The sequence below is a fragment of the Tamandua tetradactyla genome, chromosome 7 (genome assembly GCF_023851605.1).
Source record: "Tamandua tetradactyla isolate mTamTet1 chromosome 7, mTamTet1.pri, whole genome shotgun sequence".
Taxonomy (NCBI): Eukaryota; Metazoa; Chordata; class Mammalia; order Pilosa; family Myrmecophagidae; genus Tamandua; species Tamandua tetradactyla.
The window spans coordinates 111,941,196-111,967,259 of record NC_135333.1 but is presented as its reverse complement, the minus strand read 5'-3'; the positions used below and the strand labels follow the sequence as shown (position 1 = coordinate 111,967,259).

Sequence of the window (26,064 nt, the reverse complement as noted above, 5' to 3'; positions counted from 1 at the left end):
CCCTGGGGGGGTGCAGGGCAAAATCTACCCCATTTGAGAACCTCTGCCCTGGAGAGATGCTCTATCTGTGCAGGCTGAGTAAACACAACAAAGTCAGTCGGGTTTTGGCAAAAGTCTCAGAACCCTCAGACCAGGTGCCCTCCTTAGGACACTGCTAATCTCTTCCAAGGTGACAAAGGGGATTCAGAAAAAGTGCTGCAAAAACCCTACTGTCTCTGCCATCTTTTATTTATTTATTTATTGTTGCATGGGCAGGCACGGGGAAATTAAACCTGGGTCTCTGGCATGGCATCTTTTATTTTTAAACTCTGAGAGGAAAGAGTCTATCCATTTTAGTTTATGTTAAATGTTAGAAAATACTTTTATACAGTCAGGAACTAAGTATTACATTTTTTGATGTGAAAGAACAGTCAACACTGTGAGAATTACAGCTTTCTTTTGATAAATGTAAATCTTATCAGATATTACTAATAAGGAAATAATTCCTTCCCTCTTCCAGTCCCCCTCCTGGAAGAAACAAACATAAACAGACTGAGGGAAAAGGCTGACTTTCTTGTGGTTCAGAACTTTCTAAGCTTACAATATCGAATACAGAGTGTGCAAAATCGAATACAGAGTGTGCAAAATAAATGCACCATACCTGTCATGCCTTAAGGACTTCAGGTCTACATACACGGTAGTCGGGTCAGGCCCTGAGGTACCCTAAAGGAAAATAAATCGATGTATTATTTACTTAAAATTTAAATTAACTGTATTTCCATATTCCCTACTTTCAAGTAAAAAAAAATAGACACGTTAGCCATACACACAAGGAGAGCAAACTCTGCTTTGGAAGCTCACTCTCTCTTCACCCAGGTGAGCAGTGTCACAGCCAACAACTGGAAGAGACTCCGGGCCTGGCTTTCTTCCAGTGCTTCTTCCCCGCGCTGTGCGAGAACAGACCCTCTACTCTCCCTCCTTCACAGGGACTCCCACAGCACTAAACGTTACTAAGCTGAGGAGATTTTCATCCTTTTACTCAAAGCAGGGATGAGGCAGGAAAGGAATGTCAACTCAGGGATTTTCAAAACCAACTGCAGTCCAAGCTGACAGCGAGAGACCAATGAGGAGTCTCCATGGCGAAAGCTTCATTGATGCTACTCAAAGTCATTAAGGTCACAGGAGACTTGACCCATGTTTGACACCATTTTTCACTCCTGCTCTCCTACATTCACCTTATTAGCCTCCAAGCTTCAAAAAATCAGACTGAGTTTATACCCATGAAGGATAAGATGGCAAAGTTGCCATCTGGCTGGAGAAAATAATACAGACTTATTTGTGTTTCCTTTGCAAACGAGATGTAAAATATAGAGGAGACAGAGAAACAGAGGGTATATATAAATAAAATTCAAATAGGACTCAGCAATCTCCTTGATTCATTGGTTTGGACCATAAAACTATGAATAAGAATAAATATTTATATCAGTGCTCATCTGCCAGGCACCGCTCCAAGCACTTGGCACTTAGTAATCCAGTGATCATGCTAAGCGACCCTGTGAAACACACTATTATCTTCATTTGACAGATGAGCAAAACAAGACACAGGGACATTAAAATAACAAGTCCAAAGTCCCACAGCAAGTAAGGAACTGGACTCAACCTAGGCAATCTAGATTTAGTCTGTGCTCTGAAGTACCGCATATGCCTCTGCCATTTGTTAGGAACCAAGATGTCAAAAATGGTCACCTGTAAACATATTGCTACATTGACTCTTGATCCAAAAGTGGTGCTGACAGCCCGAGGGGACAGACCGATGTCTTTAAAGAGTTTGGAGAAGGACTGCTGGAGGGCAATGCGAGGCCGCTCCTCCGCCACCACCACACAAGTCCGGATGCAGGAGAGATTGATTCCTCTTGTCTGAAAAGATACCATGGGCATGAGCTGGAGTTGGAAGAATCATTAAATAACTGAATATATGGGGCCATCGCTCTCCTCTTTAGCCAGGAAAAGCCAAGGAACTGCTTATCCCACCTCAGATATATAAAGACAAAAATTTTAGAAAAAGAAGAAAATGCCTAGGCATTCCATAAAATCACTGCTCTCTGGTAGATTTGCTCTTCTCTGTTTCTTTCCTCTTTCATCTAAAAATCTTAGATTCTTCAGCAATACATTTTTATTCCTCCTCTTTACTGAAGCTTAGATTTTCTTGCTATTTCCAATTGGAGAGAAGCAACAGAGAAAAATATATATAAAACTCTGGAGATCTAATCACTTGTCTCTTTTTTCACTCTTAAGGTCATAATTCTCTATGAAAGATAACTCGACATCTTCATCTGAACCTCCCACACATCAGTTAGATATAGGATCACTGGTTATACACATGAATGAGCTAGTCTTATTATTGGGATAGCCCAGAATCGCTCAAATTCAGAGGCTTCAAGTTCCTGTCAGAAAAAAAAAATCTTATGGGAGGTTACGGTTCCCTTTTATCTATTCATAAAGAGTCATTTTCATTTAATTTCCTAACTAGTTTCACACTCTTCTTCACAAAATAAAAATCAGCTTAAACTCTGAAGGAGTTCGTTAACTGGGAAGGTGAAAGAGCTAAAAAAAAGCTTTGAGGTTTACAAAAAAAACCTATTTAATTGACTGGACAGAAAAAGGCAGACAGACATATCTAGCACCCTCTAATTTGGTATTACCATGCCTTGCCCCCATTTCTTTAAAACCTCTCAAGACCAGCGACTTGTTTCAGTTACTTCTTACCTTTAGCACCTCCACCTGGTTTCCAAGTCCTTTAGTGCAGAGCTCCATTACTGAATAGGAGCAGAAAGTATCCCTAATTTTATACTGGTTGACAGTGGAGAGCCAGAGGAACAGGTTGTTTTCTAACTCCATAGGAGGAATTAAGATGGACTGGTGACCTGAATAGACACTGCAATGATGAAAGGTGAGAGCTGACATTATTAACTCATCCTAAAATCTTTGATATTATTAGAATTTGATCAAATATTTACTGTGTATGAAGGACAGTGCTAGGTCGTATTAGACATAAAAAGTCTAAGAATTAGCCTTCTTCCTAAGCAACTCACAATACAGAATAACTATAAGATAAAGCAGACTGTGGTAAGTGCAATACCTGAGGGTGAATAAAGGACACTGAGAACATGGAAAAAGAAGCAATTAAATACAATTGGGGAAGTAAGGGGTGTTGGGGAAGCGCTTCACTGAGCAGGTGACACTTGAGCTGGGATTTGAAGAATGAACAGGAATTTGGGAGAAGTGGGGATGGTAGTGAAGGCATTCCAGGCTGAGGAACAGCATTTACAAAGGCACAGGGTTATAAAAGCACGTGGTATGTTTAAGGTTGTCAGAAATCATATTTCCGGGTAAAATGCTAGAGCAGAGGACACAAGGGGGAGTGGTGAGAAGTGAGGTCAGAAGGGTGGGGGCAAAACTATAAAAGGGCTTAACGTATCCAGCAGCAGTAATTAGAGCTTTAAATTGAGGCAAACTGGTAACATGGAGGAGGGATGTGAGACACTAGGCTGAGATACTAAGGAGAGGATGCAATACTGCAGGTGAGAGACAAGGGCCTGAACCCAATCTGAAATGCAGCCAGGATAAAGAGGAAGGAATGGCAGAGTCATATATTACAGGAATAATCTACAGCTGTGCATCTTAAGCTTTGTAAACCAGCATAAATCAGAATCACTAGGAGTCCAGGAATCCTGTATTAAAAAATACAGGAACTGTATTTTTAAGATCTCTGGAGATCTTAATTTACTAAGTCTGGGGAAGGCCCATTAATTTGTTTTGTTTTACTTTTTTAAAGACCCCTAAGTGGCTCTTCTGTACAGACAGGTTTAGGAAGAACTGAGCCAAAGACTTGACATTTAATTAGATGAGAGACATAGATGATATAAAAGTTGAAGATAGTGCTCAAATTTCTAGTTTGGGCTCTTAGGTGGACAGTCCTATCCTAGCAAAGATGGGGACACAGAAGGAAGATGAAAAGTTGTAGTTGCAGGTGTCTGTGAAGATTCATGGAGATATTCACCAAGGAGGGGAAAGTGCAGGCCTGGAGTTCCGTGAGTGGACAGTGGAAGGAGTTGGAGTCTACTCCATTGCAAAAAGTGATTTGGCAAAGACAAGCAAGCTACTTTCAATCCACATGCTATCATTCCATTTCATTATTCTTCTTCCTGCCAGGCCTACGGGGTATATTCTGGCTGTCAAAGCATGACCTACTTCACCCAAGTATCAGCCTTCTACTTGGCTCTGCTTCTAAAATGAGGATTAAAGAATGGAGCAGAGAACAGATAATAAGATCACTGCCCTTTTGTGTGAATTATAAAACTAACAGAAAAGAAAAAGGGAATGCAAACAAAACTAAACAACATCAGAGATACACATTAGGGGCATAAACTCTGGAAATATCAACATTTTATTAAAACTTTGCCAAAATAGAGGAGCAAGGGACGGTTGCAATGGTTATAACCCCAGGGTATATTTACACACATTCCGTTTCCCTGGTTTTTCAATTCCTACCTGCAGAGACACCAGAGTGCAAATCCAAGTCCACAGTAAGGATCAAGGCAGATGGCAATCTGCCGAGAAGAATACAACTCACACTGGAGCTTAATAGCTCTACAAAGAGCATTAACTGCAGAGTGGGACATCTGGAAAGTAAGGAACAGAGAACAGAACCAAACTGTCAATCTGGGAAGCAGAAAAACATCGCTACCAAAACTTTCAAGAAGTTTTGATTCTCCCACACTCCTCCAAATAGCATGTATTTTTTCATTGCTTCAAGCCTAATCTACATCTAAATTAAGGTGATGTATTTCTGTTAACTAATTTTTATCAATATTGAACTGAAACATGAATCTAAGATTTCATACTGGCCTTAACTACAACCCTTATTATCTGTTTGCCTCTATGCTAAGTTCTGAAAACATCATCATACAAATTCCTTGGGATAACTTATTCCGGAGAGCCGAAGTGGTTATTTAAATATAGCAGGGACCCTTGATCCTCTGCCTACTGGTCTCTGGTACAGCCACTTGGCTACTGCATTGAAAGTCCCTGGGATAGTACTCATCTCTATTTTTTGCAGACCTGGCATTTTACCAGCATCCAGTGAATGAGAGACTATATCCAGACTATTTTACCTTCACTCCAGTGAGCATGCCAGTTGTGGAGACACTAAAATCAAGATATGCCAGCATCTCAGGAGTGGGTGGTTTATACAGTTGAGGTAACCGTTTCCTAGGTAAATCATCTGCAATGAAAAGAAAAAAAAAAGAAAACAGTGTAAGTCAGACATGCTGGACCATGAAAATCACTGCTCTTTAACTGGTTTTCTGTGGCTTTGCTAGGGCCAAATTTAGCTTCTGAGATTTGCTAAAGCTTAAGCTTCTCATATTTAACCAGGAAGCTTATGTATGTCACTCCAAGAAGTGGTTTGGGGTGGAGGACACCACTAGAGAACATAAGCAAACATACCTTCATCAGATAAATCTGTTTAATAGAAGCTTAGTAAGGGGTAATATAATATAGCCATTAAAAATGCACAAGAAGGCAGGCTGCCCATGAAAAAATTCCAGCTCTGCCATTTACCAGCTATGTGACCTTGCAGTTTAGTTAACCTCTTTGTGTCTCAGTTTCTTTCTCTTTAAAATGAAAATGATTCCTATTTTCATAGAATGGTGTTGGGAAGTTCATTCACATAAAGCACTTTAAAAATAACAATGCTATTTTAAAGTAATATGCTCAAAAAAAGGCATCAGTTATTATCACACTAGACTCAAGTAATTCATTATTTACAGTTTAGTACATTCATTAATCATGGACTACTTTAAAAGTTGAAAAGATTTTTAAGAATGATAATTTAGAATTGAGAATTACATTCTTTTGCTCATTAAACTTCCCTCTCATCCCCAAATTTGCTTTTCAAGTATGTCAAAACCAAGGATGTCGCTGGCTCCAATCATGCCTCTTCAGAACCACATAAAGGTTCCTTCAGCTTTCCGGATCAACAAACAATTTTGATTCTGAAATCTGATTGAGCTACTAACTACAGTATATCTACTTGCATCATCAGCACCAACAGTCCATTTGTATTATATATTATATGACTGTGCATATGTCTTTAAGTTACAAATACAAAAAATGTAGTTCAGCAACTGGCATACAGTAGCCACAAACATATGCCATCCTTGCATTTAAATCCATATACATCTTACTGAGGTAGATATCATATGGAACTTATTGAAAAAAGAGTACAAAAGTTAATAGTTAAGAGGCTGGGAATGGAGTCAGACTAGCTGCGTTTGAATCTGAGCTCTGATATTTACTTAACCTCTCCATGCCACAGTTTTCATATCTGTAAAATGCGGATAAACATAGCACCTATATGCTCTTAAATAATCAGTGGGTCAAAGAAGAAATGGCAAGAAATCAGTAAACATATTGAGATGAATGAAAATGAGAACAGAACATATCAAAACTTATGGGATGTAGCAAGGCAGTACTGAGAGGGTAATTTATAGCCCTAAAGGTCTACATTAAAAAAGAAAGAGTAAAAACCAAAGACCTAACTGAACAACTTGAAAATTGGAGAAAGAACAACAAACTAATCCCAAAGCAAGCAGAAGGAAAGAAATAAAGATTAGAGCAGAAATAAATGACATGGAGAACAACAAAACAATAGAGACTCAATAAAATCAAAAGTCGATCCTTTGAGAATATCAGTAAAATCGACAAACTAGATTGACAGTCAAAAAGGGAGAACATGCAGTTAAATAAAATCAGAAATGGGGGGAGAGGCATTATCCTGGACCCAAAGAAATAAAAAAGATAAGTGGTTACTAAGAACTATATGCCAACAAATTAGACCACTTAGATGAAATGGACAATTTCCTAGAAACACATGAACAGTCTCATTTGAGAAGACATAGAAGATCTCAACAAAGACCAATCACAAATCAAGAGATTGAATCAGTAATCAAAAACCTCCCCAAAATGGGATTCCCTAGGATAAGCAGGGACCCGGCATCATGGGATTGGGAGCTCCTTCTTGACCAAAAGGGGGAAGAGAAAAATGAGACAAAATAAAATTTCAGTGGCTGAAAGATTTCAAACAGAATTAAGAGGTTATCCTTATGCACTATTATATAGATATCCTTTTTCAGTCTGTGATGTATCAGAGTGGCTAGAGGGAAGTACCTGAGACTGTTGAACTGTTTTCCAGTAGCCTTGATTCTCGTAGAAGACTGTATAACTATATAACTCTTACAACGTGACTGTGTGGTTGTGAAAAACTTTGTAGTCTGATGCTCCCTTTATCCAGGGTATGGACAGGGTATGAGTAAAAAAATAAATAAATAATGGGGGGGTCACAATAAGGGGTAAAAAAAGGGGGGGGGGCAGATTGAAATACTAGTAGTCAATGAGAGGGAAGGGTAAGGGGCATGGTACATATGAGTTTTTTCTTTTTATTTCTTTGTCAGGAGTGATGCAAATATTCTAAAAATGATCATGGTGATGAGTACACAACTATGTGATGATATTGTGAGCCACTGATTGTATACTTTGGATGGACTATATGTGTGTGAAGATATTTCAATAAAAATATTAGTAATAATAAAAAAAAACTTCCCAACAAAGAAAAGCCTAGGACCAGATGGCTTCACATGTGAATTCTACCAAGCATTCCAAGAAGAATTAAGAACTAATTCTGCTCAAATTCTTCTCCAGAAAATTGAAGAAGAGAGAATACTACCTAACTCATTCTGTAAAGCCAACATCATCCTAATACCAAAGCCTGATAAAGATACTAAATAATAGACTATTACTGAGCTATTTCTCTAATGAATATAGATGCAAAATTCCTCAACAATATATTTGCAAACTGAATCCAACAGCACATTAAAAGAATTTTACACCATGACCAAGTAGGTTTTGCTTCAGGTATGCAAAGTGCTTCAACACAAGAAAATTAACGTAATATACTATATTAACAAACTGAAAGGAGAAAATCACATGACCATGTTGACTGATGCAGAAAAGGCATATGATAAAATTCAGCATCCTTTATTGATAAAAATACTTCAAATGGCAGGAATCAAAGGAAAATTCATCAGTCTGATAAAGGGCATATATGAAAAATCCACAGCTAATGTACTCCATGGTGAGAGACTGAAAGCTTTTTCTCTAAGATCAGAACAAGACAAGGACACCAAGTGTCACCACTTTTATTCAACATTGTACTACAAGATCTAACTAGAGCTATAAGGCAAGAAAAAGAAATAACAAGCATCTAAATAAGAAAAGAAGAGGTAAAAATGTCACTATTTGCAGAAGTCATGATCCTATATTTATAAGGTCCTAAAAAGAAATATGACAAAGCCACTAGAGCTAATAAATGAGTTCAAAGTAGCAAGATACAAGATCAACACACAAAAATCAGTGGTGTTTCTACATACTAGTAATGAGCTATCCGAGGAGGAAACCAAGAAAAAAATTCCATTTACAATAGCAATTAAAAGAATCAAATATCTAAGAATAAATTTAAGCAAAATGTAAAGGCCGTGGACACAGAAAACTATAAAAAACTGCTAAAAGAAATCAAAGATCTAAATAAATGAAAGACATTTCATGTTCATGGATTAGAAGGCTAAATGTTGTTAAGATGTCAATTCTACCCAAATTGATCTATGATTCAATGCAATACCAATCAAAATTTTAACAGCCTACTTTGTAGAAATGGAAAAGCTAATAACCACATTTATTTGGAAGGGTAAGGGGACTTGAATAGCCAAACATATGTTGAAAAAGAAGAATGAAGTGGGAGGATTCACACTTCCTAATTTTAAACCATATTATAAATGGTCAAAACAGCATGGTTCTGGCATAGAGATAAACATATCAATCAATGGAAATGAAGTGATTCAGAAATAGACCCTTAGATCAATGGTTAATTGACTTTTTTTTTGATGTACTGATTTTTTTAAACATTTTTTATTGTGAAATATGAAGAAAAGTGATAAATTTCAAAGTACAGTTTTAACAAGTAGTTATAGAGCAAATTTCAAAGTATGGAATGGGTCACAGTTTCACATTTTCAGGTATTTCCTTCTGGCTGTTCTAACACACCAGAGACTAACTAGAAATATCAGTACAGTGATTCACTAGTCACAATAATCTGTTAAATCCTATCTTCTCTGTTTCAACTCCTCCTCCTCATTTGATCCTTTGACCAACCTACACGGATATTTGGGCAATGACCATTCTAACTTCTTTATGTTGAAAAGGGATGTTGACATTACAGGGTACAGGGATGCAACTAGTTGATGTTCTCAGACAGTCTCATGCCTCTGGGTTTTAGGACTTATCTGGCATAGGAACAATGTGTAAATTTTAAGTTTAGAAAAAATAAACTTGGTGAGTGAAACTTTACAGAACTTCAGACAGGGTTAATTGACTTTTAATAAGGCTCCCAAGTCCACTCATCTGGGACAGAAATAGTCTCTTCAATAAATGGTGTTGGGATGCTTGATACCTACACCTAAAAGAATGAAAGAGGACTCCTGTATCATACCCTATACAAAAACTAACTCCAAATAGATTACAGGCCTAAATATAAGAACCAGTACTATAAAATTCCTAGAAGAAATTATTGGTGAAACATCTTCAAGATCTAGTGATAGGTGATAGTTTCTTAAACCTTATACTCAAACACAAATAACAAAAGAAAAAATAGATAAATGGGACTCTTCAAAATTGAATAGTTCTGTGCTTCAACAGATTTTCTCAAAAGAGTAAATAAGCTGCTGAGTCCATGGGAGAAAGTATCTGATAAGGGTCTGATATCCAAAATTAAAGAAATCCCACAATGCAACAAAAAGACAACCCAGTTAAAAAATGGGCTAAAGATAGACATTTTTTCCAAAGAGGAGATATAAATGACTAAAAAGCATATGAAAAGATGCTCAGTTCACTAACAATTAGGGAAATGCAAATCAAAACCACAATGAGATACCAATTCACACCTACCAGAATGGGTGCTATTAAACAAATGGAAACTATAAGTGTTGGAGAGGAGATAAGAAATAGGAATGCTTATTTACTGCTGGTGGCAATGCTCAAATGGTACAGCCACTGTGGAGGACAGTTCAGTGGTTTCTCAGGAAGCTAAGTATAGTGTTGCCTTAGGACCTGGCATTAAGGCTAGTCAGTATATACCCAGATCTGAAGGCAGGGATGTGAACAGAGACTTGCACACCCATGCTCATAAGGGCATTATTCATAATTGCCACAAGAGGGAAACAATCCAAGTGTCCATAAAGAGATGAACAGATAAACAAAATGTGGTATATACATACAATAGATTATTATTCAACAGTAAGAAATAATGAAATCCTGAAGCATACAACAACATGAATGAATCCTGAGACATTATGTTGAGTGAAATAAGCCACACACAAAGGCCAAATATTGTATGATCTTGCTAATATGAACTAATTATAATTTGTAAACTCATAGACATAAAATCTAGAATATTCGTTACCAGGAGATAGAAAGAGGCTAAAAAATGGGGAGCAGTTGCTTAATATGTGCAGAATTTTTAAGTAGGTTGAAATTAAACATTTGGAATGTGGTGAATGTGGACGGAAGAGGAAGTTTAGAGACATGTGTGTCACTGGAAGGAAAGCTGGAGGTTAAACATGGGAAAGCCTAACAGTGAGTCTTGTGGTGGATGATGACTGTGATTAACTGTGCAAATACAATAAAGTTATTTCAGGAACTAGAACAAATACACAAAACTATGACAGGAATTAATAACAGTATGGTATATGGGAAAAATGTACCTACTGTAAACTATGGACTAAGTTAACAGTAATTGTTAACTAATAGTTACAGAGAAATCTTAATATTCTATCATCAACAGTAACAAATGTACCACATCAATACTAGGGATCAATAATACGGGGGATAAGGGATATGGGATGTTTTGGGTTTTCTTTTTTATTTTTACTTGTTTTTTTGAAGTAATGAATTTGTTCTACAATTGACTGTGGTGATGAATTCACAACTATGTGATAATACTGTGAACCACTGACTGAATACTTTGGATGGATTATATGGTGTGTGAATACATCTCAATACAATTGCATTAAAAAATAGCACATGTAATAGAGGAGCTGTGAGGATAAAATTAGGTAATAAATGTCTGGCACATAAAGGCTCAGTAATAGTTAGATATTATTATAATTATATGCTACCAAGTACTTTACATTGTATCATTTAATCTTTACTACCCCACGAAGTAGTTATTATAACCCCCATTTTATAGTCACTTTTGCACAAGTTAGTAAAATTCCCAGAGGTATCAGGATTAAATTGGTATCTGCCTGATTTCCAAACCCACATTCTTCCAGATACACTAATTTTCCAGATATCCTCATGTTTTATCCTCTTCTTTAGTAAGAGTACCATCAAAAATCCATGTACTTTATGATTTTTGAAGTATTTTCACATAATGATGCATTTATTCTTTTTAAAATATAAGCAAGCTAGACAGGGGTAGGTAGTATTTTAGGAAAAGGTAATCTCAGTCAAGTTTACATGGCTAGTATCTGGTCAAGGTTATACAGGCAAGAAGTGATGAAGATGGAATTAGAACCCAGGTCTCCTGATGCCTAGTCTAGTGTTTTTTCGATAATATTACATCTAGAAGTCACGGATCAGATCTTCCCAATATTTTATGTGGTCCTCCAAGTACAAGGTCACATTCAGCATAAAAACCAGCTTTGGATGATGTCCAGAGTAAAAGAAAGATACTTTTTGTTTAAAATATTCTTAGCATGTTGTGATCTGGATTTTGCACTGCCCAGTCCTTTGGTAACAGAAACTGACTGGATATGATGTTTTGCCTCTGTCTTAGCAGGTGGAATGTGTTATGATATAAGAGCTATGTAAACATCACTGGCATGAGAATCTAGGAATTCTCAGGTAGTAAACGCACTTGCTCCCTCAACAGCTCTGGAGAAATCTCCCTTCACCTGTGTCAATGATGGTTGGCCAGGTTTTCACATCCACTGCTGCTGCTGCCTCTCGGGACCTCAGTAGCCTCATTAGGGTCTGAGTGGTGAGGATACAGGCTGCTTTGCTGACCTAGAAAACAAATGGACAGAAATAAGCACCAGGAGGCTTTGTCCCAATGTGATTCCTCAGGCTCTGGCTGCTGCCGAAAGCAATTTGCATACCACAACTGGATGGGGTACTATCAATTTTTCAAAGAACACATATCAGACAAAGGAGGCCAGTGTTTCCCTAACACTCTTCCTTTTGGAGATGTTTAACACTTAATTGTCTCAAAGCCGGATTTGAAACAAAATTCATTTCTGCAGTTTTGGTCACAATAGTGATTCTCAAATATTTCATAGTTATAGTCTCAGTATGAATATCATGAATTCATGACTTCATGAAGAACATAAAAAAAAAATACATTTGTGATGGTGTGAAGCTGTATGTATCCAACAAAAACATGTTCTTAAATCAATCCGTTTCTGTGAGTGTGAACCCACTGTAAGTAGGACCTTTTGATGAGGTTACTTCATTGAAGGTATGGCCCAATTCAATCCGATTACTAGAATCCTTTATAAGTGGAATGAAATTCAGCAGACAGAGAGAAAGCCATAAGGAGCAGCCTGAAGCTGAAATTCAACAGAACCAGGAAGTGAAGGGAGAGACCAAGAGAAGCCACCATGTGCCTTGCTGTCCGACAAGCTAAAGACTAAGAATAGCCAGCAGCTGGCCCCAGAATGCCAGAGTCTTCAGGAAAAAAGCTTCACTTTGATGATGCCTTGATTTGGACTTTTTCCCAGCCTCATACTGTGAGTGAATAAATTCCCATTGTTTAATCGTACCCATTTTATGGTATTGCTGGAGCAGCCTAGGAAACTAAAACAGACATGGATTTTTTCTTTACTGCTGAGGAAATGAGAGGAGTAAGATAATCATTTTTGGAGTTTATGTTCACAACTGTCTAGTGAAACTTACAAGACCAAGAGCACATACTGAATTTGAGGAACACTTATGTGTGTATTTGCTCTCATAATTTTAAATTATCTTGCACACCTACACATGAAATGCAAAGTTACCTACTTCCCACATAAAGTGCATCAACTGAAAGAAACTCCACTGTCTGCTTTTTTGGCCCACTTTGCATAAAATAACAAGGGCATTTTTCTGAATCAAACTTTGCTGTAATAAAATCATCTACAGTGAAAACAAAGCTTTTATGCTGCAGGCTCAAGTTGCTGACAGAGCAGCAGCTTTTAAAGAAACAATTTTATATAAATTGAAATTCTATAACCTGACAACACACACAGGCCAAGACTGCCCTTTGCTTTAAAGTACATTAGGATAGATGCAATATAGATTGATCTTATTTTCTTCAGTTCTCATAACGTGTAGAAGCTTCTATCATCCCCAAGGAATGGAAAACAACTCTTTGGACACTTTTTAATGCTATACAGGTGAATTTATGAAACTGACAAAAATAAAAGTGATATGAGATTGTGGAAAATTCAGAGCTTGGCATATACAGTTATTTTACTACACTTAAAAATATCACGCAGATTACATTTTTTTAAAAGGGGGCAAAAAATACACCAAATCTTATGGGCACCTACTAATGACAGCTTTACCTCCTTAATGCTCATGATAAATGCATACAATTTTATATCTCACCAATAACCATTTTATCACAGTTTCTTCATTGAACAACAATGATCGCTTACACCAGACAAGGAAAAGGAGGGAGTTTTCAAGGGACAGATTTCACTTGCCAACTCAACATAAATGGGAAATTAATAAGGGTCATTAGTTGCTCGAATCTGGATTTTATGAGATGAGGACAGGACAAGGTATATTGGTACTTACATCAACAATCATTCGGACAGTGGGCAACGTGGCAGTAAGGTTCTGAGCGTGAGGAGGGCGGACTGTCACAGGTATGCACCCTGCATACAGGCAGCCATAGAACGCAGCAATTAAGTCGATGCCTGCAAAACACAAAGGACCATGTTAGAAGAGCACTAAAGTGCCTGGTATGGCTGAAACTAAAAGGCAGATTTTCCAAAACTTGTTTATGAAATTACATACCAGCTGGGTTACTCAGACCACAATTTAATAGAGACACTAGTAGAAAAATTTTTAAATTTAAAACACACTGAAGGTGAAGATATAAGCATAAAAAACAACTTAAAGAAAATAGAGAAGTCAAGAATAAATAACAAGAATGAAAGTCAGAGGTAATGTAAATTCTGGAAAGATCCTTGAAAAGACAGAATGAGTGTTGAACTGACAAAATAAAAATGAAAAACAATAAACTGTGGCATTGTATTTAGGTGAAAAGAAAAATAACAGCAGCCATATAAACCTATAAGGATGAAGTGGAACTGGTTTAATGAAACTATAATGTTCAAAAACATGGAGTTATATACCCCAATGAATTTTCAATTGCTCAGGCCACCCCAGGAATGGTATTCAGAAGAAAGTTGCCAGGAGTATGGGGAAGGGTTTTGATATTTTAACTTAGGAAAATAAATAACTGCAGAAACAAGGGATGCATAATGTGGGAAATAAAAGAATAAGGAAAGAAGAAATGAGGAATACCTGCGCTTCTTCAAATATTTGTAAAGTTGCCATGTGAAAAGCAATTAGATTTGCTCCATCAATGTGCAAATTTTAGGGAGGTAAAGTGTAACTCAATTATGAAGAAAATTCTGTAATATCAAGACTTAGGAAGCAGACTCTTCATAAGTGCTCTGGTCTATCACCACGGTATTAACTGACAGATGGAAGACAATCTCATAAGAACACCATGGGAGGGATTCCTAAACCAGATGTCTTTCTATGAATCCTAATGTAAATAAGACAGTTAATTAAGAATTGCAGAGTGAAATGAAGTAAGGGAGATAAAAGACCAAAAGAGGGCTGAATGTATGAGTGAGTTAGGAGGCAGAAAAAATTAAAAGAAGGGACATCATAAATATCTCACCTAGAAATTTTAATAATATTTACACCAAAATGATACCAAATGGTTCTGAGTCTCTCTTATTAGGTAGAGAATGTTGCTGAATTAAATTACAGCATGATAGATGAAAGAGGCAATGGGGGAATACTAATCACAATATGGAGAATATTAAGTCAACAGAGATCAAGCACAACATTCTTTTGGACACTGGGTGAAATGGTCTCATTCCTAACACTCCTAGAAACAAAGCATTAGTTTGAGGCTTTCCAAAAGTCAGGCAGTTGAGGTCTTCATTCATTCACTCAATATTTATTGAGTGCCTTTTATGTGCCAGGGACCAGGCTGGATGGTAGGGATATAAATGTAAATAAAACAGAGCCAGGGGCAATGTGGGATAGGACTTCTGAGATGAGCTGGGACCCAGCATCACAGGAGTAAGAAAGCCTTCTTGATCAAAAGGGGGCAGAGGGAAATGAGACAAAATAACATTTCAGTGCCTAACAGATTTCTAACAAAAGTCGAGAGGTTATCCTCAAGGTTATTCTTATGCATTATATGGATATCTCTTTTTAGCTTATGGTGCATTGGAGTGGTTAGAGGGAAGTAACTGAAAATGTTGAACTGTGTTCCAGCAGCCTTGATTTGTTTTTAATTAAAAAAATTTTTTTAAACATAACAACACACAAAAATGAACATTCTTACCATATGATCATTCCATTCTTGGTATATAATCAATAACTCACAATATCATCATATAGTTGTATATTCATCACCATGATCATTTCTTAGAACATTTGCATCAATTCAGAAAAAGAAATGAAAAGAAAAAAGAAAAAAAAACTCATATATACCATACCCCTTACCCTTCCCTCTCATTGATTGCCAGTATTTCCATCTACCAATATATTTTAACCTGTTTCCCCTAATTTTTTTCTATACCCCATATCACTCCCTTTCACTGATCACTAGCATTTCAATCTACTAAATTTAACCAGTAGCCTTGATTTTTGAAGACTGTATAATTATACAGTTTTTACGATGTGACCATGTGATTGTGAAAACCTTGTGTCCGATGCTCCTTTTATCAAGGATAATAAATAAAGAAATAAGAGAAGGGGATAAAGGTTAAAAATTTGAGTGGATTAAAATACTAGTGGTCAAAAAGAAAATACTAGTGGTCAATGGGAGGGGTAAAGGATATGGGATATATGAGTTTTTTTTCTTTTTATTTCTTTTTCTGTAGTGATGCAAATGTTCTAAATATGATTATGGTGATGAATACACAACTATGTGATGATATTTTGAGCCACTGATTGTATACTGTAGATGGACTGTACATGTGTGACGATTTCTCAAAAATAATTTTTTTTAAGAAGATGATTTTGATTAGTTCTCTTGATTCTTTTGTAAGAAATACATGTATTCTCAAACTAGGTACTATTTAGTTTTGCTTGTTTCTTAAAATTAAATAAATGGCATCAAACTGGAAAAAAACAAAAACAAAACAGCCAGAGCACTGTACCATTCGAGAGGTAGGGCTTGGTTCACACCTTAGTCTGTGCAGGCGGTACTGCTAAGGCTGGGAAATGCACAGCCTATGTGGGCACTGCTGCAGCTCTGAGTTCTGTCCTGTTATAGTCTGTAGTCTAACAATGGAACTTAAAGCCTAGTCCACCAATCCATAGCTTACCAGGTGGATACAGCAACACCACATTGTCTCCTGCATTTAGATGTCCTTTATCACCAAGAACTGATGCAATCCTCTCTGCTCGCTTATGAAGCTGAAGGCAGCTAGCTGTGCACACAGTAGTTCCCTTTAAACAGAAGAAAGTAAAATAGGGCGAAGTTCAGTATGGAAATAAAAAAGTAACAAGTACAGCCAATTCAACATCATATCTCGCAGGCTTGTACCTTGGTAGATTATCTTTAGCAAGATATTAACTCCAGTGAAAATTCCCCTAGTACCAAAAGATGTGTGCAGGATTCCATTTCTTTTTCTATGTGAGCAGATACTTAGGGAATAGCAACATTAATTTAAATCAAACATATTTATTTATGATCTTTCTTAAGGTATTTTAAAATACATAATTTTTTTTTTTTTGCATGGGCAGGCACCAGAATTTGAACCCAGGTCTCTGGCATGGCAGGCGAGAACTCTGCCACTGCACCACTATCACCCGCCCATCTTTTAAGTAAAGATATGAGTAAAGGAAATAAAAGTAGAATGAAGCCAGGAGGGAGGTCAGGACAATAAATGCTGGTCACATGATCACATACATTTGCTGGACATAAAACTCAATCAGCTTTGAGCTTTCTAACAGGAAAGATGTAAACAAAAACAGTTACAATGAACAGCTAATTAATAATAAAGATGAGGAGATCAGAAGACAGCCAACTATTCCTGATTCTGAGATAATTTCTCCCATATGTCCTCATAAATATCCCTTCTGTACATTCAAGTTTCAGTAAGTTGTGCTTTCTGAACCTTTTTTCCCTTGTAAAATGTAACACATATAAGGGTAAGTGCATAAAATATAAATGGATAGTTTAGTGCAAAATTACAAAGCAAACAGCCATGTAAGAATCTGTATGACATGAAAGAAACCATTCTCAGCAGCTCAAAAGCACGCCCTTATGACCCCCTGCTCACAGCCTTCTCTTTCCCTCTATGGTTACTCCCTAAGTTCATCACTAATTTTCTTCTCTTTATATTTTAATCACCTATGTTTGCATCCCTAAAAGTTGAGTTTTCCTATTTCTGAATTTTTTTAAAATTTTTTTATTAATTAAAAAAAATTAACTAACACAACATTTAGAAATCATTCCATTCTACATATGCAATCAGTAATTCTTAATATCATCACATAGGTGTATGGTCATCATTTCTCACTACATATGCATCGATTTAGAGAAAGAAATAGCACGACAACAGAAAAAGAAATAAAGTGATAACACAGAGAGAAAACATAACTAAAAATAAAAAGTACAAAAAAATATAAGAGAAAAAAAAAAAAACTATAGCTCAGATGCAGCTTCATTCAGCGTTCCAACATAATTACATTACAATTAGGCAGTATTGTGCTGACCATTTTTTTTTTTTTAGAAATCATACCATTCTACATATGCAATCAGTAATTCTTAACATCATCACATAGATGCCTGATCGTTTCTTAGTACATTTGCATCGGTTTAGAAGAACTAGCAATATAACCGAAAAAGATATAGAATGTTGATATAGAGAAAAAAAATAAAAGTAATAATAATAAGAACAAAACAAACAAAACAAAACAAAACAAAAACCTATAGCTCAGATGCAGCTTCATTCAGTATTTTAACATGATTACTTTACAATTAGGTATTATTGTGCTGTCCATTTTTGAGTTTTTGTATCTAGTCCTGTTGCACAGTCTGTATCCCATCAGCTCCAATTACCCATTATCTTACCCTGTTTCTAACTCCTGCTGAACTCTGTTACCAATGACATATTCCAAGTTTATTCTCGAGTGTCGATTCACATCATTGGGACCATACAGTATTTTTCTTTTAGTTTTTGGCTAGACTCACTCAGCATAATGTTCTCTAGGTCCATCCATGTTATTACATGCTTCATAAGTTTATCCTGCCTTAAAGCTGCATAATATTCCATCGTATGTATATACCACAGTTTGTTTAGCCACTCGTCTGTTGATGGACATTTTGGCTGTTTCCATCTCTTTGCAATTGTAAATAACGCTGCTATAAACATTGGTGTGCAAATGTCTGTTTGAGTTTTTGCCCTTAATTCCTTTGAGTAGATTCCCAGCAATGGTATTGCTGGGTCGTATGGCAATTCTATATTCAGCTTTTTGAGGAACCGCCAAACTGCATTCCACAGTGGTTGCACCATTTGACATTCCCACCAACAGTGGATAAGTGTGCCTCTTTCACCGCATCCTCTCCAGCACTTGTCATTTTCTGTTTTGTTGATAATGGCCATTCTGGTGGGTGTGAGATGATATCTCATTGTGGTTTTGATTTGCATTTCTCTAATGGCCAGGGACATTGAGCATCTCTTCATGTGTCTTTTGGCCATTTGTATTTCCTCCTCTGAGAGGTGTCTATTCAAGTCTTTTTCCCATTTTGTAATTGGGTTGGCTGTCTTTTCGTGGTTGAGTTGAACAATCTCATTATAAATTCTGGATACTAGACCTTTATCTGATATGTCGTTTCCAAATATTGTTTCCCATTGTGTAGGCTGTCTTTCTACTTTCTTGATGAAGTTCCTTGATGCACAAAAGTGTTTAATTTTGAGGAGTTCCCATTTATTTATTTCCTTCTTCAGTGCTCTTGCTTTAGGTGTAAGGTTCATAAAACTGCCTCCAATTGTAAGATTCATAAGATATCTCCCTACATTTTCCTCTAACTGTTTTATGGTCTTAGACCTAATGTTTAGATCTTTGATCCATTTTGAGTTAACTTTTGTGTAGGGTGTGAGATATGGGTCTTCTTTCATTCTTTTGCATATGGATATCCAGTTCTCAAGGCACCATTTATTGAAGAGACTGTTCTGTCCCAGGTGAGTTGGCTTGACTGCCTTATCAAAGATCAAATGTCCATAGATGAGAGGGTCTATATCTGAGCATTCTATTTGATTCCATTGGTCGATGTATCTATCTTTATGCCAATACCATGCTGTTTTGACCACTGTGGCCTCATAATATGCCTTAAAGTCAGGCAGCGCGAGACCTCCAGCTTTGTTTTTTTTCCTCAAGATGTTTTTAGCAATTCAGGGCACCCTGCCCTTCCAGATAAATTTGCTTATTGGTTTTTCTATTTCTGAAAAATAAGTTGTTGGGATTTTGATTGGTATTGCATTGAATCTGTAAATCAATTTAGGTAGGATTGACATCTTAACTATATTTAGTCTTCCAATCCATGAACACGGTATGCCCTTCCATCTATTTAGGTCTTCTGTGATTTCTTTTAGCAGTTTTTTGTAGTTTTCTTTATATAGGTTTTTTTGTCTCTTTAGTTAAATTTATTCCTAGGTATTTTATTCTTTTAGTTGCGATTGTAAATGGGATTCATTTCTTGATTTCCCCCTCAGCTTGTTCATTGCTAGTGTATAGAAATGCTACAGATTTTTGAATGTTGATCTTGTAGCCTGCTACTTTGCTGTACTCATTTATTAGCTCTAGTAGTTTTGTTGTGGATTTTTCCGGGTTTTCGACGTATAGTATCATATCGTCTGCACACAGTGATAGTTTTACTTCTTCCTTTCCGATTTTGATGCCTTGTATTTCTTTTTCTTGTCTAATTGCTCTGGCTAGAACCTCCAACACAATGTTGAATAATAGTGGTGATAGTGGACATCCTTGTCTTGTTCCTGATCTTAGGGGGAAAGTTTTCAATTTTTCCCCATTGAGGATGATATTAGCAGTGGGTTTTTCATATATTCCCTCTATCATTTTAAGGAAGTTCCCTTGTATTCCTATCCTTTGAAGTGTTTTCAACAGGAAAGGATGTTGAATCTTGTCAAATGCCTTCTCTGCATCAATTGAGATGATCATGTGATTTTTCTGCTTTGATTTGTTGATATGGTGTATTACATTAATTGATTTTCTTATGTTGAACCATCCTTGCATACCTGGGATGAATCCTACTTGGTCATGATGAATAATTCTTTTAATGTGTTGTTGGATACGATTTGCTAGAATTTTATTGAGGATTTTTGCATCTATATTCATTAGAGAGATTGGCCTGTAGTTTTCTTTTTTTATAATATCTTTGCCTGGTTTTGGTATGAGGGTAATGTTGGCTTCATAGAATGAATTAGGTAGTTTTCCCTCCGCTTCGATTTTTTTGAAGAGTTTGAGGAGAGTTGGTACTAATTCTTTCTGGAATGTTTGCTAGAATTCAGATGTGAAGCCGTCTGGTCCTGGACTTTTCTTTTTAGGAAGCTTTTGAATGACTGATTCAATTTCTTTACTTGTGATTGGTTTGTTGAGGTCATCTATGTCTTCTTGAGTCAAAGTTGGTTGTTCATGTCTTTCCAGGAACCCATCCATTTCCTCTAAATTGTTGTATTTATTAGCGTAAAGTTGTTCATAGTATCCTGTTATTACCTCCTTTATTTCTGTGAGGTCAGTAGTTATGTCTCCTCTTCCATTTCTGATCTTATTTATTTGCATCCTCTCTCTTCTTCTTTTTGTCAATCTTGCTAAGGGCCCATCAATCTTATTGATTTTCTCATAGAACCAACTTCTGGCCTTATTGATTTTCTCTATTGTTTTCATGTTTTCAATTTCATTTATTTGTGCTCTAATCTTTGTTATTTCTTTCCTTTTGCTTGCTTTGGGGTTAGCTTGCTGTTCTTTCTCCAGTTCTTCCAAATGGATAGTTAATTCCTGAATTTTTGCCTTTTCTTCTTTTCTGATATAGGCATTTAGAGCAATAAATTTCCCTCTTAGCACTGCCTTTGCTGCGTCCCATAAGTTTTGATATGTTGTGTTTTCATTTTCATTCGCCTCGAGGTATTTGCTAATTTCTATAGCAATTTCTTCTTTGACCCACTCGTTGTTTAGGAGTATGTTGCTGAGCCTCCACATATTTGTGAATTTTCTGGCACTCTGCCTATTATTGATTTCCCACATCATTCCTTTATGGTCCGAGAAAGTGTTGTGTATGATTTCAATCTTTTTAAATTTGTTAAGACTTGCTTTGTGACCCAGCATATGGTCTATCTTTGAGAATGATCCATGAGCACTTGAGAAAAAGGTGTATCCTGCTGTTGTGGGATGTAATGTCCTATAAATGTCTATTAAGTCTAGTTCATTTATAGTAATATTCAGATTCTCTATTTCTTTGTTGATCCGCTGTCTAGATGTTCTGTCCATTGATGAGAGTGGTGAGTTGAAGTCTCCAACTATTATGGTATATGAGTCTGTTTCCCTTTTCAGTGTTTGCAGTGTATTCCTCACGTATTTTGGGGCATTCTGGTTCGGTGCGTAAATATTTATGATTATTTCTTCTTGTTTAATTGTTCCTTTTATTAGTATATAGTGTCCTTCTTTGTCTCTTTTAACTGTTTTACATTTGAAGTCTAATTTGTTGGATATTAGTATAGCCACTCCTGCTCTTTTCTGGTTGTTATTTGCATGAAATATCTTTTCCCAACCTTTCACTTTCAACCTATGTTTATCTTTGGGTCTAAGGTGTGTTTCCTGTAGACAGCATATAAAAGGATCCTATTTTTTAATCCATTCTGCCAATCTATGTCTTTTGATTGGGGAATTCAGTCCATTGACATTTAGTGTTATTACTGTTTGGATAATATTTTCCTCTAACATTTTGCCTTTTGTATTATATATATCATATCTGATTTTCCTTCTTTCTACACTCTTTTCCATATCTCTCTCTTTTGTCTTTTTGTATCTGACTCTAGTGCTCCCTTTAGTATTTCTTGCAGAGCTGGTCTCTTGGTCACAAATTCTCTCAGTGACTTTTTGTCTGAGAATGTTTTAATTTCTCCCTCATTTTTGAAGGATAATTTTGCTGGATATAGGAGTCTTGGTTGGCAGTTTTTCTCTTTTAGTAATTTAAATATATCATCCCACTGTCTTCTAGCTTCCATGGTTTCTGCTGAGAAATCTACACATAGTCTTATTGGGTTTCCCTTGTATGTGATGGATTGTTTTTCTCTTGCTGCTTTCAAGATCCTCTCTTTCTCTTTGACCTCTGACATTCTAAGTAGTAAGTGTCTTGGGGAATGCCTATTTGGGTCTAATCTCTTTGGGGTGCGCTGCACTTCTTGGATCTGTGATTTTAGGTCTTTCATAAGAGTTGGGAAATTTTCAGTGAAAATTTCTTCCATTAGTTTTTCTCCTCCTTTTCCCTTCTCTTCTCCTTCTGGGACACCCACAACACGTATATTTTTGCGCTTCATATTGTCCTTGAGTTCCCTGATACCCTGTTCAAATTTTTCCATTCTTTTCCCGATAGTTTCTGTTTCTTTTTGGAATTCAGATGTTCCATCCTCCAAATCACTAATTCTATCTTCTGTCTCTTTAAATCTATCATTGTAGGTATCCATTATTTTTTCTATGTTTGCTACTTTATCCTTCACTTCCATAAGTTCTGCGATTTGTTTTTTCAGTTTTTCTATTTCTTCTTTATGTTCAGCCCATGTCCTCTTTATGTCCTCCCTCAATTTATCGATTTCATTTTTGAAGAGGTTTTCCATTTCTGTTCGTATATTCAGCATTAGTTGTCTCAGCTCTTGTATCTCATTTGAGCTATTGGTTTGTTCCTTTGACTGGGTCATATTCTCAATCTTTTGAGCGTGGACTGTTATCTTCTGCTGCTGGCGTCTGGGTATTTATTCAGCTTTCTCTGGGTGTTGGACCCAGCAAGGTTGTAAGATTTTTCTGTGAAATCTCTGGGATCTGTTTTTCTTGTCTTGCCCAGTAGGTGGCGCATGTGGCACACGTTTGTCTCAAGTGTTTGGAATGGGTCTCCCCCAGTCACCGATCTCCGCGGCCTGGGGATTTCGGATCCAATTCTCTCCGTTGGTTCAGGGGCCGCGCGTAGTGGGGGGCGTCAGCTGCCGCGGCTTGAGGGGACCCTGTGGCTGGTCGCGGGCCGCAGCGGGCCTGGGGGATTCCCCACCGGACCAGGAAGCCTCCCGCGTGGGGGGGGCTACCGCGGCTTGGATAGCCCTCTGATCCGAGACTCGTATCCGCGGACTCGAAGCCGAGACTCGAAGCCGCCCGCAAAAGAGGGGCGCCGGCCATCACGGCTTGGGAAACTTGCCTCTCTGAGACTCTCAGCCGGCCCGGGAAGGAGGGAGGGAGTAGCTCGGACCGCCGCAGCTGCCACTGATCGGGAAATCGCGCGCCGCTCGGGGGTCTCACCGCAGCCGAGTCTCGCAGTCAGACTAGCCAGCCCAGACTATGGATAGCCCTCTGACCCGAGATTTGTAGCCGCGAACTCAAAACCGAGACTCGAAGCCGCCTGCAAAAGAGGGGTGCCGCCTGCCTCGGCCTGGGAAACTTGCTACTCCAATACTCTCAGCCGACCCGGGAAGGAGGGAGGGAGTAGCTCGGACCACCGCAGCTGCGGGTGCTCGGGAAATCGCACGCCGCTGGGGGTCTCACCGCAGCCGAGTCTCGCAGTCAGACTAGCCAGCCTAGACTTTGGATAGCCCTCTGATCCGAGACTCGTAGCCGCGGACTCGAGGCCGAGACTCGAAGCCGACCGCAAAAGTGTGGTGCCGGCCGCCTTGGCTAGGAAGCTTGCCTCTCCGAGTCTCTCAGCCAGCCCGGGAAGGAGGGAGGGATTAGCTCGGACCGCCGCAGCTGCGGCTGCTCGGGAAATCGCGCGCCGCGGGGATCTCACCGCAGCCGAGTTTCGCAGTCAGACTAGCCAGTCCAAACTGGGTTACGCTGTGTGTCCACTCCCTGCTGTAGCCCCGGGAGCTGTTCTGTACTGTTTCTGTTCACCTATTAGTTGATTTGGAGTCGGAGGAACTAAAACGCATGTACCTTACTAAGCCGCCATCTTGGATCCCCCTATTTTTGAATTTTTAATAAATGGAACTGTACTGTATATATACTTTCGTTCCTTGTCTCTTTCATTAACATTATTTTAAGAATCATCCATGTTGACTCTTATAGTCCATTCATTTTTATTGCTGTATACATTTCACTGAATGAACACATGACAATTTATTTAGCCATTTTACAGTCAGGGTACATTGTTGTTCTTACACATGTATCCTGGTACATAAATCTATGAGTTCTGGTGGGGTACAGACCTAGAATGGAATCACTAAAGCAATGAATATGCCTATCTTCAGCTTCACTGGATAAACTGTATTCCAGATGGTTGGCCTTTGTCTATCATGCCATACCACAATGTCTTAATTACTATAACTTTGTAGCTCAAAAATGTCTCAACAATAGACATGTTGTTCTGAACTGTTTCTTAAAAGAATAACTCTTTATTTTATTAACATAAAATAGTACATGTTAAGTACAGTAACTTTGGAAAATGCAAGTAAGTAAATATAATCCTTCTGGTCAAATATAAGTCCTATTAACACTTCACTGCATATTTTTCTGATCTTTTGAAAAAGAGTTTATGCTATATATAAATTCACATGCGACACATGTTTTAAATACAGAGTAGTATCATATTACATACCATCTGTCAGAGGCTGTATAGTGCAATGGTTAAGAACGTGGGTTCTGAAGCCAGTCTAGGTTCAAATGAAAATAAGGAACTAATTTTCTAGTCCTACCACTTAACTGGTTCTGTGACCTTAGACAAGCTATTTTATGTCTCTATGCCTCAGTTTCCTCAATCTTAAAATGAACTATGAAATGTACAGCAACTAGAACAGTCTCATATTTAGTAAGTACTCAATTATTGTTAAAGTTTATGACCTATTTTTTCTACGTACACATTATAAATATTTTCTGGGTCATCAAATATTCTCTTACAACATTGTTTTGAATGACTGCATAGTATTTCATCATATTTATGTCATAATTTATTAGACAGTTATCTAATGTTGAACATTAAGAAGATTATAACAGTAAAATAAACATCCCCTTGGCTAAAGTCAGGATTAAATTTATAGGGCATTTCTTATAATACTCTTCTTTTTGGTCCATGTGTAGCACTGAATCAATCAGTCAATACAAGTTTCTGAGCATGAGGGAACAATGTTGTATGGTTACTGAGCTTTTAGTAGGAATCTAGGAGAATGGGGGCAGTTGGAGTCAGTTTTGGTAGAATCCCTCAAAGATTCTAACAGGTCCCTCTAGTCTTCGCTCTGCAAGTGAAAACTAGCGTTGACAGCATAGTCACAGTACTTTTAGCCTGTGACTTAGCCATTAAAACAAACAAACAAAACTCAGCAGCCTCCCACAGAATGTATAACTTAAAAAATATAATACTGTGGTGAACATTAGAAACCTGTAGATAAATGTGCCCTTGAATATTTTTCAATTTTCTATTTAGCTGCTAACAATAAAGCATGTGTAATCTAAAAA

At 37.5% G+C, this 26,064-nt stretch overlaps 1 protein-coding gene across 2 annotated transcripts in view; it reads right to left on the bottom strand.

Moving 5' to 3' along the window:
- DIP2B (disco interacting protein 2 homolog B) overlaps positions 1-26,064 on the bottom strand; it is a 340,427-nt gene that overhangs the window by 20,252 nt on the left and 294,111 nt on the right. For both annotated transcript variants that reach the window (XM_077170884.1, XM_077170885.1), the window contains 8 exons: positions 16,719-16,842; positions 13,933-14,054; positions 12,048-12,159; positions 5,154-5,263; positions 4,531-4,661; positions 2,746-2,914; positions 1,726-1,896; positions 641-702 (listed from right to left, as the gene is read on the bottom strand). In XM_077170884.1, the coding sequence (XP_077026999.1) occupies positions 641-702; positions 1,726-1,896; positions 2,746-2,914; positions 4,531-4,661; positions 5,154-5,263; positions 12,048-12,159; positions 13,933-14,054; positions 16,719-16,842 (1,001 nt within the window). The remainder of the gene's footprint in view (positions 1-640; positions 703-1,725; positions 1,897-2,745; positions 2,915-4,530; positions 4,662-5,153; positions 5,264-12,047; positions 12,160-13,932; positions 14,055-16,718; positions 16,843-26,064) is intronic.